Source organism: Corvus moneduloides, chromosome 22 (genome assembly GCF_009650955.1).
Source record: "Corvus moneduloides isolate bCorMon1 chromosome 22, bCorMon1.pri, whole genome shotgun sequence".
Classification (NCBI taxonomy): domain Eukaryota; kingdom Metazoa; phylum Chordata; class Aves; order Passeriformes; family Corvidae; genus Corvus; species Corvus moneduloides.
Genome location: NC_045497.1, coordinates 578,330 through 591,490, shown reverse-complemented (window position 1 = coordinate 591,490; position 13,161 = coordinate 578,330). Strand labels below are relative to the sequence as shown.

At 43.5% G+C, this 13,161-nt stretch overlaps 1 protein-coding gene across 3 annotated transcripts in view; it reads right to left on the bottom strand.

The window, feature by feature from the left end:
- Nucleotides 1-1,186: 1,186 nt before the first annotated feature.
- The window catches only part of CTNNBIP1 (catenin beta interacting protein 1), a 27,839-nt gene continuing 15,864 nt past the window's right edge, over nt 1,187-13,161 (bottom strand). For 2 of the 3 annotated variants that reach the window (XM_032131350.1, XM_032131351.1), the window contains exons 2-5: nt 12,946-13,035; nt 10,177-10,298; nt 9,595-9,685; nt 1,187-3,179 (exon numbers count right to left, since the gene is read on the bottom strand). In XM_032131350.1, the coding sequence (XP_031987241.1) occupies nt 3,121-3,179; nt 9,595-9,685; nt 10,177-10,272 (246 nt within the window). In that variant the 5' untranslated portion in view covers nt 10,273-10,298; nt 12,946-13,035 and the 3' untranslated portion in view covers nt 1,187-3,120. Of the gene's footprint in view, nt 3,180-9,594; nt 9,686-10,176; nt 10,299-12,944; nt 13,036-13,161 lie in introns of those variants that run through there. The other variant, XM_032131349.1, reaches the window with a different exon arrangement.

Here is a 13,161-nt window from a genome sequence, read left to right as displayed (position 1 = left end):
ACAACTGCAGCAATTGCTGCCACCTGGGAACAGAGGAGGGGTGGGATTCAGATCTGAATCTTCTCCTCAAGCTCTGGAAAACACAGTGTGTTGTGAGAAGTAGATGAGCAGCTTGGCAGGGAAAGTACAGTAGCACATTTTGAATATCCAAAGGAACACTTCTCCCCAAAAGACCACCCAAAGAGCGTGTGCTTTTCTTGGAAGATGCCTCTAAAGCTTTTACACTCCCTTTCTGAATGCCTTAAGCACTATATGGTTGATAATTGGACTATAAAGCCTTTTGTAGTTACAAACATATTTCAGATTACATCTGTGCTCAACTCAGGTCTCTAAAACATTGGATTTTCTGGTTTTATTAGTAATGGTTTACTTGAGAAGGCAAAAGCACAATGGCAAAGCTAGAGAAGTTTGTACAAACAATAAACAAGTCCATCATGCTGATGTCCTGTGTGGGGGCTTCTCCACCTCCCAGTTAATCCACACCCCACAGCTGGAATAGGGATTTTGTTTTCATAGCAAGAAGATAAATGCTTAGAAACACAATTCAAAGGGAATATTGGAAAGCCCTCTTGGCCACTACTTTCTCCTCAATTTATATATGAATTCTTCCATTATAAATCTTCCAGCCCTGGTTGAGAGTAAAGAAATCACCAGTGGGGAGGGGCAGAGCACACAAGTAACAACCAAGCACAAATATTCCCAAGTGACCACAACTCCTCCAATGTCTGAAGCCCGTATCATGTTGTTTATACAACACACTGGCTTTTTTCAGTATATCCTTCTCAACAGATTACCCAAGACCCCAAGTTTGGAGTGCATGTGGAAGTCTTTCTCAAAGGTGAAGCCAAGTGCTTTTCATTTGGCAGTTCAGCAGTGTAGTAAATCAGTACGAAACAAGGGTAGCTATTAAAAACTGTATTCCCCCCCCCTCCCCACCAGTTACATTTTTAGTGAAAAGATTAAACCACATAAACACTTTTCTTCTTGAAAAGATTTAGCAGCTAAGGAGTGCCATGGATACCCAGGGATGATGAATGTCAGCACTGAAGGGCCACCACAGAGCAGCCCCTTCCTCGAGCCAGAATGACACATATCCCCCTCAGTCAACACTGTAAGGGCTGCCCCCCCCTGCACCAAATTCACATTAAAGTGCTTCTTAGGAGATCAAGTCAAAATCTAAAGAATCTTCTGGGCTCATTCCTGGTTTATTTTAATAAAGAAATTTCTTATCTGGCCCCAACAAAAAGGGGTAAAAGATTTACTTTCACATAGAACTTTACAAAGCTGCAACTGAATCAAAAGGAGCGTTTTCATAAATAGATGTACAATTGCTCTCATTACACAGTATTTATTTGCTCAAGGTAATTTCTTCCTTGTGCTCACAAGTCCATTCTTCCTTCTGCAGACAGCCCATGGTTTCTCTCCAGCTTTTCCCCCATTTTGAGACCACAACAGCATCCTGTCAGCAGAATTTCTTGCCATGAAAATGGTCATGTTGTCACAGTCAGACTCTAGAATTGTTACTGCAAATAATTAACAACCATAGGAAAAGAACCAGGAACAGGTGAATTGAGTTCAGCTTTAATAGATTCTGAAACATCTTGAAGTCAGTGCAACCCACAGCAAAATCCAGAAGTTTTGTAAAAACCACCTGCACACATGAGAGAAAATGAAGTGCTTGGTTTTAGGCAGCAGTGCTGGACACTGTGTGCAGATTCCTGAACAGTCAGTGCACCTCGGGAATTTCACTGCAGCTTTTTCAGTCTGTAAATGTCTGTGTGTGTTTTAAGGCCCTGCAGCTACAGAGAGAGTAAACCTGAGAGTGTCACCTGTACACTCAGTGTTGGACAGCCTAATGCAGCACTGCTACCTCTTGGAGCAGTGCCTCAAGAACATGCTATTATCCTAGGATCCAGAGAATTTCCCTATCACCAAACAGCTGCAAGGAGGGAAACCATGTACAATTTTTCAAGTGACTAGAAAGTTCAGTTTATTAAAGCCCAGTGCAAGCTGGATTTAAGTTAATGATCATTAATTGTTCCTAATTGTGAGAGCTAGTCTTGTGCAGCAATTAAAGGGTTACAGTGGAACTCTGTAGTATTTTAAACAAGTTCACATATTCTCTATACAAATTTGGCAAATTCATGTCACAGCCATAGATCTCATTCTTGCAATTCCTGCAAAATATCTACAGCTCCTCTGTCGGAAGCAAAGAGAAGCCCCTGAGCAGCCAGGTGTGCCAGGGCTCGGGCACAGCCTCCCAGTGCCCACGAGGGCTGCGAGCTCCGGCCTCCAGCCTGGCCAGGTGGACTTCTTGAACCAAATCTGCTTTGACACATGCTCCCAAAAGAGCTCGAGGCCACAGAGCAGCTGAGTATGGAAAAACTGATTGCATCAGAAACACTGCAACCTAAAGGAAATCAAAACCATGACTTCAAAGCCAATCAAAAACCCAAAACAACCCCCCAAAAGCAAGCGTTTATATGTGTTTAGATGTAATAAATATTGCAAAGCACATTTGTCTTCCCCCCCCAAGTCAATAAGTATAAAGAAATAACCAATGCACCAAAACATCAGCTTCCTGCAATGAAAATGTTGGAGTCAGCAAAATACCTGCAAGCCAACTGAAGGGAAAGCTTTTGCATTGTCACCCAATCACAAGTTGCTTCCAGTTCTATGCAGCCAAATCAAACCCTCTTCAAATTCACAAGTTTGACCTAAATAAGCACCACAGCATGAAAAGCTTCTTTAGAAGTAGGATGTCAAGAGACTTTCCTTAAAATATAAAATAAAATGTGAGATAAAAGGTTTCCATTGGTCAAGTTTGAAAAATTGCCTTCCTTTAGCCAACCACAGCCTGTCCCTTTGAGCCAACCAAAACCACATTTTTATGTTTGTCCTTAATGAACACAGCCTGGCTGAGTTGCAAAATCTGACAGGAATAGATGGCTGTGAGATGCATTCTGAGGGTTGGGCAAAGGGAAACAACATTACAAAGGAGAAGGAATACCAAGGAACAATTAGGGTGGGCAGAGAAACTTATTAATTCTCAGCCACCCTCCTCTATCTTCAGGAATCTCACTGTCTTCTCCAGTTCTGTGTTGTTCAGGTGTCCTGTAGTTACTGTCTTCTGTCTTCTGTCTCTGATCTGGAAAATGCCATCACAACATCCTCAGCACCTGCAACAACAATGGATACAGGAAAACTGTGCCATAATTACTTCCTTTAAAGAACAGTGGAGAGATGCAGTACCCAAACTGTCATTCCACACATCCTTACAACCAACAGAGAAGCAGATGACAAACTAGGGACTGCCAAAACCAACACCACTGCCTGCTCCAGTCAGGTAACTGCTCAGCTCCACAGAATCCTCTTCTGGGGTTTGCAAAGTTCAAATTCCACTCAGAAGGAGCATCAGTGTGTGAAATTCCTCCAGTCTTTTACCTCTGGCATATCAAGAAGCAAATCTCAGTTTTGTGCCCCAAGCAACTTCTGCCTATACACCTGCACACAAGATAAAAGAGTTCTCAGTTATCTAACCTGCTCTTCAGTTGCAATATAGCAGGAAAAGTGGTCAAAAATGGTTGTAAATTCCCCTTGCTAATGTCCTTAAAAACTAAATCAATACTCATGAAATGCAACTACATTTACTTTTATACACTTCACAATTTATTTGTTATATGTACTCAGAGGAGGAAATATTAAGGACCAAGCAGTAGTTTGTTTTTCATATGTAGGGCCCTTATCTTACATAAAACTACATCAAAAACTGCTCTGATGCACCCTCTTGCCAGCATTCAGAAGCCCTGCAGTCATCTCCCTTTTCATCTCCTGCACAAACTGTTTCTTCCTTCATCAAAACATAAATGATATATAGCACCAGGCTCCAGCTCAGAATTAACAAGCTGCCTTGTTGATTTTAAAGCACGCAAGAACTACCAGCCTCTTAAGAAAAACAAAGATTTCACTTGCAAGGATTGTGACAAACCCTTCAGTGCTGGAGAGGGAGGTCCCCACGCTGCAGCATTAAGGAGGCAAAGGCAGCTCCAGCAGCACCTCTGGCACTGAGTGTTCCGTGCATCCCTTTAAGGTGCAGGAGCAGCTGGAGTCGCCTGGCAACCACGAAATCACAGACACGTCACTCGGCACAGGGACGAGCTGGATTACTGAACAGATGTTGACTGTTTTCCCAGGGTCTCCCCTTTCCAGTGTCTAAATGGGAACTAAATTCTTACAAGTTTCCTTGCAATCCCATGCAGGAAAGGGGGCTGCATCCCAGAAAACCCCCGAGCCCCCTGAACACAGCTCCGCGTTCCTGCCTGCCCCGAGCTTCCAACCTTCCAGAGCCACTGAGGGAACGTGGCCATGTCTGGAGGTGTCCCCCAGCAAAAGAACCTGCATGACATTTGTCCAGAAAAAGGTCATCCACATTTCTTAGCACAAAAGCAGGTTTTGTTCCAGCCCTGTCCTGTAACCCAAACTACCCAGAGCTAAAGGAAACCAAGCTAACGAGGCTGCTCATTAAGCAATTCTCCAGTGCCCGTGCTCGTGTACAGACACAAACACTGCCAGAGAACAGAGCTGGGCCTTCTGTGTGCTGAAAGGAAAGCAGGGACTCGAGTACCAGTGAACAGAGCTGCTCCTGCAGGCCCACTTGGCTCCCACAACGGATGTTTTCTTACTAATCAAGTAAAATAACGTAAAAAGCAGAGCACAGGTTACAAAGTTAAGCTGCACATGGCCAAGAGCCCGTGACTGAGACAATGGGACGGTGAACCACGTTTGCTTTGAGCACATCCTCACCGAGCTCTGCACTTCCAGCAATTAATGCACAGAACAATAACAAAGGCACACTTCTACCTGACCTGCATCTATACTTACAGCTTCTCTCTCCACAGCTGTCCCTCTTCTGGGCACACATTTCTATCCCAAAGTAGAGACTTACAACATAACAAATGAAATATTCCCCATCTTTTCTAAGCAAAGCTTTAACTGCCACAGACTTTTAGACATTCAAATACTTTTTCTACTGCTTCTGCCTTAGTCTTTCTCACCCTCATCCTTCTTAGGAATTAACAATAATTAACTGGTGGCCTTACGTCCTATCTTAGAAAGTAATAGTGACAATCTTACCCCACTAACTTCCAAAAAAATTCTGCTGAGATTATGTTCCAATTGCAGTTGTTTGAATTGCTGAATTTAGAATTCTTCTACACCACTTGTTCTTCAGTCTTAGCAAGCCAAGATGAGCTGAAGGTCAAACAACTTTACTGCAGGGCAGGGAGGGCTGCAGACACACACTGAGCTCAGCTGCTCCTCAGCTCACCTGCATGGCAGAAAGCTTCCCCAGGGGACTGATGCCAGTGCTGCCCAGCAAGTACCTGGGTACAGAGACATGAACCCAGCAGGGTACAGGCTGGATTAAAACCACACTACCTTAACACAAGAGAAGATGCTGACACCTCTAACAGCTGCTGCTTCCAAGTGCTCTTTGAATGATAAATAGATACGTACACCTGATTTGCTTGTAGTCACCTGCAGAATTAATTAAACCCCAAAAGCATTTAGAGATCAGAAGGTTTAGCCTGTTGTGAATTTCTAAAGGCTGCCAAGTTTAAAAAAAGAAATTCTTCACTTCACAGAAGATCTCTGCATACATACACTTCTTCAACCACCTGCCAGCAACAATCTTCTAAACATTAACTCTTCCCTGAAACTCCCAGTATTAGCATCCTAGTCTGCCATTCTAAAAATGCACCATGCTCTGCTGAGAGGATCAGCACACTAAAACAAGCCTTGTGTTCAACAGAATAAAACTACACTGAGCAGAGCTCAATCTCCATTCTCCATCACCATCTGCCCCTGGAACCCCACAATCTGCCTGGGGTGGTTTTGGTGCCCCACAACCCAGAGAATACGCCTCACCCAGCCAGGCACGTGTTTGCATCTCAGCCTTGCCCTCCCCATGGGACCAGCTTCCTCCAGGAACCAGCACGACACTCCTGTTGCTATGGGAACACCAGAGCTGCAATCGCCAAGGTCTCAGCACAATTCCCATCTCGTGCTTCCTCCCCGCACTGCTTCCATTTCCAGACCTGCCGGAGCAGCGCCTTCAGCGAGCCCAGAGCCAGCCCACCCTTCGGAAATGGAAGGAGCTGGGGAACAGGGAATATGGGGCTCATGCAGGAGATGCTTCTGTGCATAAAACATCCTGAGAGGCATTTTGCTTGTACTCAAAAATACGTGAGGAAGCCTGAATTTCATCCTTTTAATCTGGAGAGCCCTAACAAGCGTGAGCTGCGTTGGTTCTTGCTGCAATGCAGGCAAGACCAAGGTGTGAATATCCCAAAACAGCTCAGGATTACATCCCCTCTCCAGCACACACACTGGTTGAACTGACATGCCTCAGGGTTCCTCAGTTATTCTTGGAGCCATAAAAACAAACAACAAACACTCCACAGATGTCAGCTAAAGAGCTCCCTGAGTAAAGAAAAACACCCTGGATTTTGCACTTTCATAATAGGTGTTAACAATGATTGAAAAATAAAATGGTTATAAAAAAGGTAAGCATGACATTAATATTAGACTCAATTATCATATATCCTCTTCCAATAAAAATAAGCATAAACTGAAGGAGAGTCTCAGCCTTCAGGCTTGATTAAAAATTACAGAGATATTCCAAGATGCTTCTTGATCAATTAGCCATTAACTTCCATTGCTGGATCCTCAGACAACAAACAGAGTATCATGGAGGGACTTCAAATGTCAGAGATATTGGTATTAACAGTGGCTCATGGAGGGTTTATGGCACAAGCCTGAATTCAGCAGGGACACCAAAAACTTCTTCCTTCAGTGCATTGTCCCATGGCTGAGACAATGGACACAGGCTGCAGTGACTCCCTGTGGTCAAACCAAGGGGCTCACACACAGGAGCCACTGACCTTGATCAGAAATCACAGCAGTGGCACCACAGGGACAAGCTCAGCAGTCCTGCTCAGGTAACTGCTAGGGGACCACCAGCCTCAGACAGATCATGGATGCACAAAAAAGAAACACATCAGAAATGCAACAGAGACTGTAATACATTAACAAAATCCGACACCACCCATCCTCTATACTCCTGTTAAAAAAACCCCAACAAACCAAAACAACCTTTCTGGAACTGGAGCCAGACTGCAGCATTTTTAAGGCACACACAGAAACCTGCAGGTCCATAACAAAGCTCTCAGAGTGCTCAGGCCAACAGTGTCACTCTATTTTTTGGAACAAAATGGGGATGTCAAGTCAGCTTTGTGTCTTTTGTGCCTGCTGGAGGAAAATGGCTCTAAAGATACGTCAGGGACCAGTCAGGCTGAGAGCAACCTGTCCCGCTATGGAACAAAGGACTGTGAAATCCACTGAAGTGCTAACCTGGTGTAAGTTACTCCCTAAATAACACCCCTCTTTGTTGTTGTGTAAGACAAGTTGCATAAAGGAAAAAAAAATCCTCCAGAGGAGATTCAATGAAAACAGAAAAGTAGGGAGGAAAATTCCTTTAAGCAACCTTGGAGCAGCAGAACGGTGAGTGTGTGGATTTGCAGGGGTTTTTCAGCACAAGGTAATGCCATCTAGTGGAGATGGGATCTCCCTCAAGGTGGAAAATCGGGCACATAAGCCACGGTATCCCCAGCTCCCAGGAATTTCATACTCAGCCTTCCTGTTTCACCAACCCCAGCACCCAGCAGAGGGTACAGGCAGCAGCAAGCAAAGAGCATTATCATTACTCACTGTTAGAAACCTGGAGAGATTGCTAAGAAAATCGAAGTCCTGAGCAATAAATTGCAGTTGCTTCTGTCTGTACAGCACACTACAGCTTCATCTTTCTCCAAAGAAATAGGTTATTTGGCTACATTTCCTCAATTCCATTGGTACTTCTTGCTATTCACTGCTTAATCTGGAGATGGCATCTCTGAACATGAAAAGAACCAACATCCTTTCCCACTCTTCTAAATATTTAACTATTTTCCTTCTTTGTTCTTTTCTTCCCTACCAAGAAAAATCTTAATGGTCAGACCACCAGATGAATTATAATTTTGGACAACAGAAGGTAGGTGTGGGGTCAAATCTCCCAAGAGAGACAGCAGAGCCTCAGATTCTGTCAAAGCAAGCACCCACAGGGAGGACTTCACTTCCCTATGGACAAAGTTCTAAGAAACTTCACGGACTTTTATGAAAATGGTGACAGAGAAATCAGTTACTAACTGTTCAAATATGGGACAAGGACAACTTTCTGAACCACGTGTGAAGCTCTTACATTTCCTGTATTGCCCAATTAGTGAGTCTAGAAGCAGACTGAGGAGCTCTTGGTCTCTCTTTTAATAACATTTAAAAGTCACATCAAAACTCAATTTTTTGAGTCTCCAAAGCCCTCTGCAAGGTGAGAAAATGTAATTTCACAGTAAAATCAGACAGTTTAGACAGTAAAGTTGGATGCAGCTGTGCAGGGGCACTGCTGTAGGAAGTATCTGTGTCCCCCGGCTGGACTTTTGATTTTATCATCTTTTCTTTGCCAAAGTGCAGGTAATTCAGCATAGATTTTACTGTGAAAAATGTAACTTTTAAGGATAATGCTGAAAAATCCCAACTGCAACCAAGTCTCTCTTAACTGAACGTGTCTACCTCCGTTTCTGACAAGAAACAAGCAAATTCTCACTTTAGACTGGCAGAAATGCTTTCTATTTTGGCTCAGAATTCTTCAAGTATCCACCTCCATCAACCCCCAGCTATGCGAGGAATGAACACACAGGCTTAAAACACATCAGCAAGTTTGTGCAGGTTGTGTTTGTAATGGATTTCTAGATGTCTCAGATCTATACTAAGTTTCTGCTCAACTCAGTTCTTTCTGGCATGAGTCTTACAATGTTCCTTCAATTCCAAACTGCACATTATGAACGTGATCTGGTATGAGGGCTGTGCAGGGCAGGGAGAGGAATCCAGTAAGAAACATTCAGGTTCAGATGAGATCAGTGGACTCAGAGTAGCTCCACACAATTGTTTACTGTTAATTCTACAAAGAATTAACAAAACCAGCATGTAGTTCATCCCCTTAATGGGAATCTAAACAAACCAAAGCAGATTTGCAAACTTATTATGTGCCTGCTACCCCTGTCTGCGAATTCATTACATTGTGCAATTAAGGAAATGCAATGGGAAACAAATTCCTCCTACTGCTAATCTTTCCCTCGTACTCTGCTGGAACAGTAACATTGCACTTCACTCACACACTCACGGAAATGTGAAAAACAGAAGACGTTGTTGGATGACTCCATTTTATTTGGTGACAAAAGTGTTATCAAGAACGCATCCTAACAGTATCAGACTGACTTTACCTGTCAAAATAAAACCACCTGTTGAAAAAGTTCGCTCTGGTTCTCTTCCAAAGCCTATTGCAAGCCAGGACTTGCACACCCTGGACTGCAGGATGGGTTTCAGCAGGTGGCACACTATTCTGGAAGTACAGGAAGCTAAAGGTGGGGTTTCCTGAGGCTGCTGTGCCAGGGGAAGCAGGCCCAGGGCAGGGGAAGGCAGGGGAAGGCAGAAGGGGGCAGAACTCACCCTGGTCGATGGAGTGCTGGGGCAACTGGCTCAGCTGGCTGTTCACCACCCCCGCGTACGTGCGCAGGAACTCCTCCTCGCTGGCCGTCAGCTGGGGGCACAGAGGCACTCAGCAAAACCAGAACCACACAGACTGCAGACACCAGCCCCCGCTGAGAGGCACCACACCAGCCTCTGCTCTACTCTTCACCAGCTGAATCACCCCTTATTTGTGCAGCTCGACCACCAGCAAGGACACAGCAGCAAAATGGTTCATCATGAACTCATGGGCAGATTCAGTGTCACCTTAAAACAGCTGCTTTACTTGGCTGTTTTTCCAATAATGAAAAACTTTAAATCATTTATCTATATATGGTAGTTTCAGGCATCACAAGCCTCATAACTCATAACATAACATATCACAAACTCATAACATTTAAGCAAAAATCAATTGTGTTTAACTGATCAGGGTTAAATCCATGATGGCTGAAACAATTCAGCATTAAAACCAGACCACCGCCTGCCCATCTCAACAAACACTACCCCAGTTAGTCCAAAGTTGTCTGAAAACCCACAAAAGATGGGCCATGAAGTGCATCTTACGTTTGATCCCATCTTCCTGAGCATGAGCAGGACTCTCACTTTCTGCTGGATGTACATCTCCTCCGGACTCTTTCCGGGGACGCCCTCACGGTTCATTCCCCTCCTGCCAGCTCCTGGATTTCCTGGAGATACAAAATCAGAAAAAGACAAACTAAAATAGGCAGTGGGATCTAACAGGAAATAGAGGAAAAGTTTCATTTCCAAAATACTTGTTTTTCACCAGTGGCAGATCACTGAATATCCTGGGAGAGTAAGGAATCACATCCTTCCCCAGAGAAATCCTTAAAAATATGAGCAACTGAACTGGGGCTTACATATGCAATTGCAACATTCACAGAGGCTCATGTTCACATCCCCACAGCTCATTATCTGTGGTTACGTTACTGCACGAGTAGAAAAGGAATTCTAAGAGCTAGATGAAGGAATCACCCTGACAGAAGAGTCCATGGTTTGGGGTTTTTTCCACAAATAAGCACAAGCAGAATGAAAACAGGATGCAGAATGCACAGCAATCAAGTCTGCAATGGCTAAACAAAAGCTGTGTGAAATCTCAACTCTTAAGTCTTCCTCCTCTCTCTTTTTTCTTTTTTCCTTTATAAGACAGGCCACTGTGTTACTGTAAAAGTTATTAAAATTTATGAAATGGTTTTGGAGAGAAAGCAGAGCTAAGAGGAGCAGGGAAAGAGTATCATTTAAAAGCTGAGCTTTTGCTTCTTATTTTAATAAAAATAATGATGTTATGGAATGAACAGACTGTGCCATCCAAATTCTATAGCACAAAGCATGATTATACTTTATTATATGAGTATCTGGTAATTATGTAAGTTCCACAACAGGGTGTTTACCAAGACAAAAAAAAACATTCAGGCATTCTCTTCAGCAGCTTTTAAAAACCGTCTTGAACCATGTTTATTAAGACAACAGTAGTAAAAACCTTAACCTGAAATGTAAAAAATAAAGGTGCTTCAAGTAACACACTATTCCAGCAGTGTCACAAACTCAACCAACCCCTTACCAGTGCTGTGTGGTGGAGAAATGTAACCCCTGACTGCCCCTGAAGGGACCCTACAAGAAAGACGGAGAGAGACTATTTACAGGAGCCTGGAGTGACAGGACAAGGGGGGACAAGTTTTCCCTGTAATGTTTTCCTGCAGTCATTACCAACCTCTCCTCTCACTTCATTTTCATTATTACTCTTAAGGGAAAGTAATCTGGGTGTGGAAACCGTTTAAAATTACACATAGGCCCTCCTGAGTGAGTCAGAAGTAATGCAAACTTCAGCAGCAGCTGCTGGGACAGGCTCTGCCACCCACATTACTGAGCATGGAGATAACACCAGTAAAAAGTGAGAAAGATCCATCACCAGTCCTTCTTGGACAGGTTTCAGTGGGAAGATCTGCATGAAACTGATTTGCTATAGATGGTTCTGCTTGGAAACCTGCAGCCTGTACATATGCAAGGTGATGATTGTTGGGGGTTTTTACACAAGCAGCAAACTGCTCTCTGAAGGGGGAATTAAACAATCCCATATTTTTGTGTAGTGTCAACTCAAGTAAGTAAATTGGATTATTCTACTATATACTCCACAGTGCAATTTACTGAGGGATCACAAGTGATGCCAGTAGTAAGACAATGAACAAAGTAAGACAGTGAGCAAGGGACATTAAGTTATACACATCCAGAGACTGATAAAACAATAAACATTGATCAAGATACCAAGCCAGTCTGAAAGGCTGTGACTGGTTCTTAATATTATAAACACTTAAAAAAAATACTGTACTTGAAAAGGGAAGCTGCTGTATAGTAACCAATCAACTGAGAAAAGAAAAACCATGGCAGCGAAAGCTGAAATGTATCAGCACATCTATCGTTTAAAAGTGAAACAAAACGTATGGGACATCAATAGGTGGCACCATCCACAAGCACCAAGAAACTGCCACAGCTGCCCCCATGCCAACGAGGAGGACCCCACTTCAGCATTCCTCTGCACATCAGGTATTACAAGACCTGGAGTCTATTCATTGCTTCCCACCATAACTATCTTCTAGCTGCTTATTAACTTTCAAACTTTAAAAAGGGGCGATGGGAATTCCTAGCTAAGCCTGGTTCTTCTAAAGTAACCTTCAGCCAAGATGGGTTTGGCATGAAGCCACCTCTTTACAGGAAGGATAAAAATCCTAAAGCCTGCCCATTCAGTGAATGCTTCACACAATTAGTAGGCAGCATAGGGGGAAAAAAGCACTCAATATGGCTCAAAAAATATGTATAAAGAGGTAAAATTAAGCTTTCAGAGCAATAGCACTTTGCTCTCCCCACACCACCCAATTATCCTGAGCAACAGCCACCACAGCTCTTCCTACTCGATGACATCAGAGTGGAAAGACAAAGGTCTTAAAACAGCACTGAGACCCCAGCACGAGAAATGTGAACATATCTCTGGTTTTTTGTTACATAAAGCTTAGAGAAGACACAGTTTAGGATGACAACATTACCCAGCATATGCTACATGAGAAAATTTCCAAACCCACATACAAAGCTGGTCCAAGCCCAGAAGACAGCACGATCCACCTTCGCAAATGAAGGACTGAAAAATCTTATCAAAGTACTTATCATCTTTGCTCTCTCCAGAAAGCTACATTCATATGCTACACATTATGAAACGTTCCTTAAGCAGCATTTCCCGGCCCCCACGGATCTTTCTGGCACACAGATCAGTGGCCACTGCCCCATCCCCAGCCAACAAAACACCAGATTTCCATGCCAACATACCTGCTTCTAAAAACCACAGGAGATCAGATAATCCACGTGTTCAGTCCTGATCAGTGATTGGAGCTGGGAAAAATGTATGAGGGAACTGCCCTGTGAAAACAAATGAGCAAAGAATTACAGAACATACACAGCTGAACCCCAGAAAGACCCTTAATTCAATACACCTTCACTCCCAGTCTGCTTTAGAACACGGTCTAGGTAAAATTCATACAACTG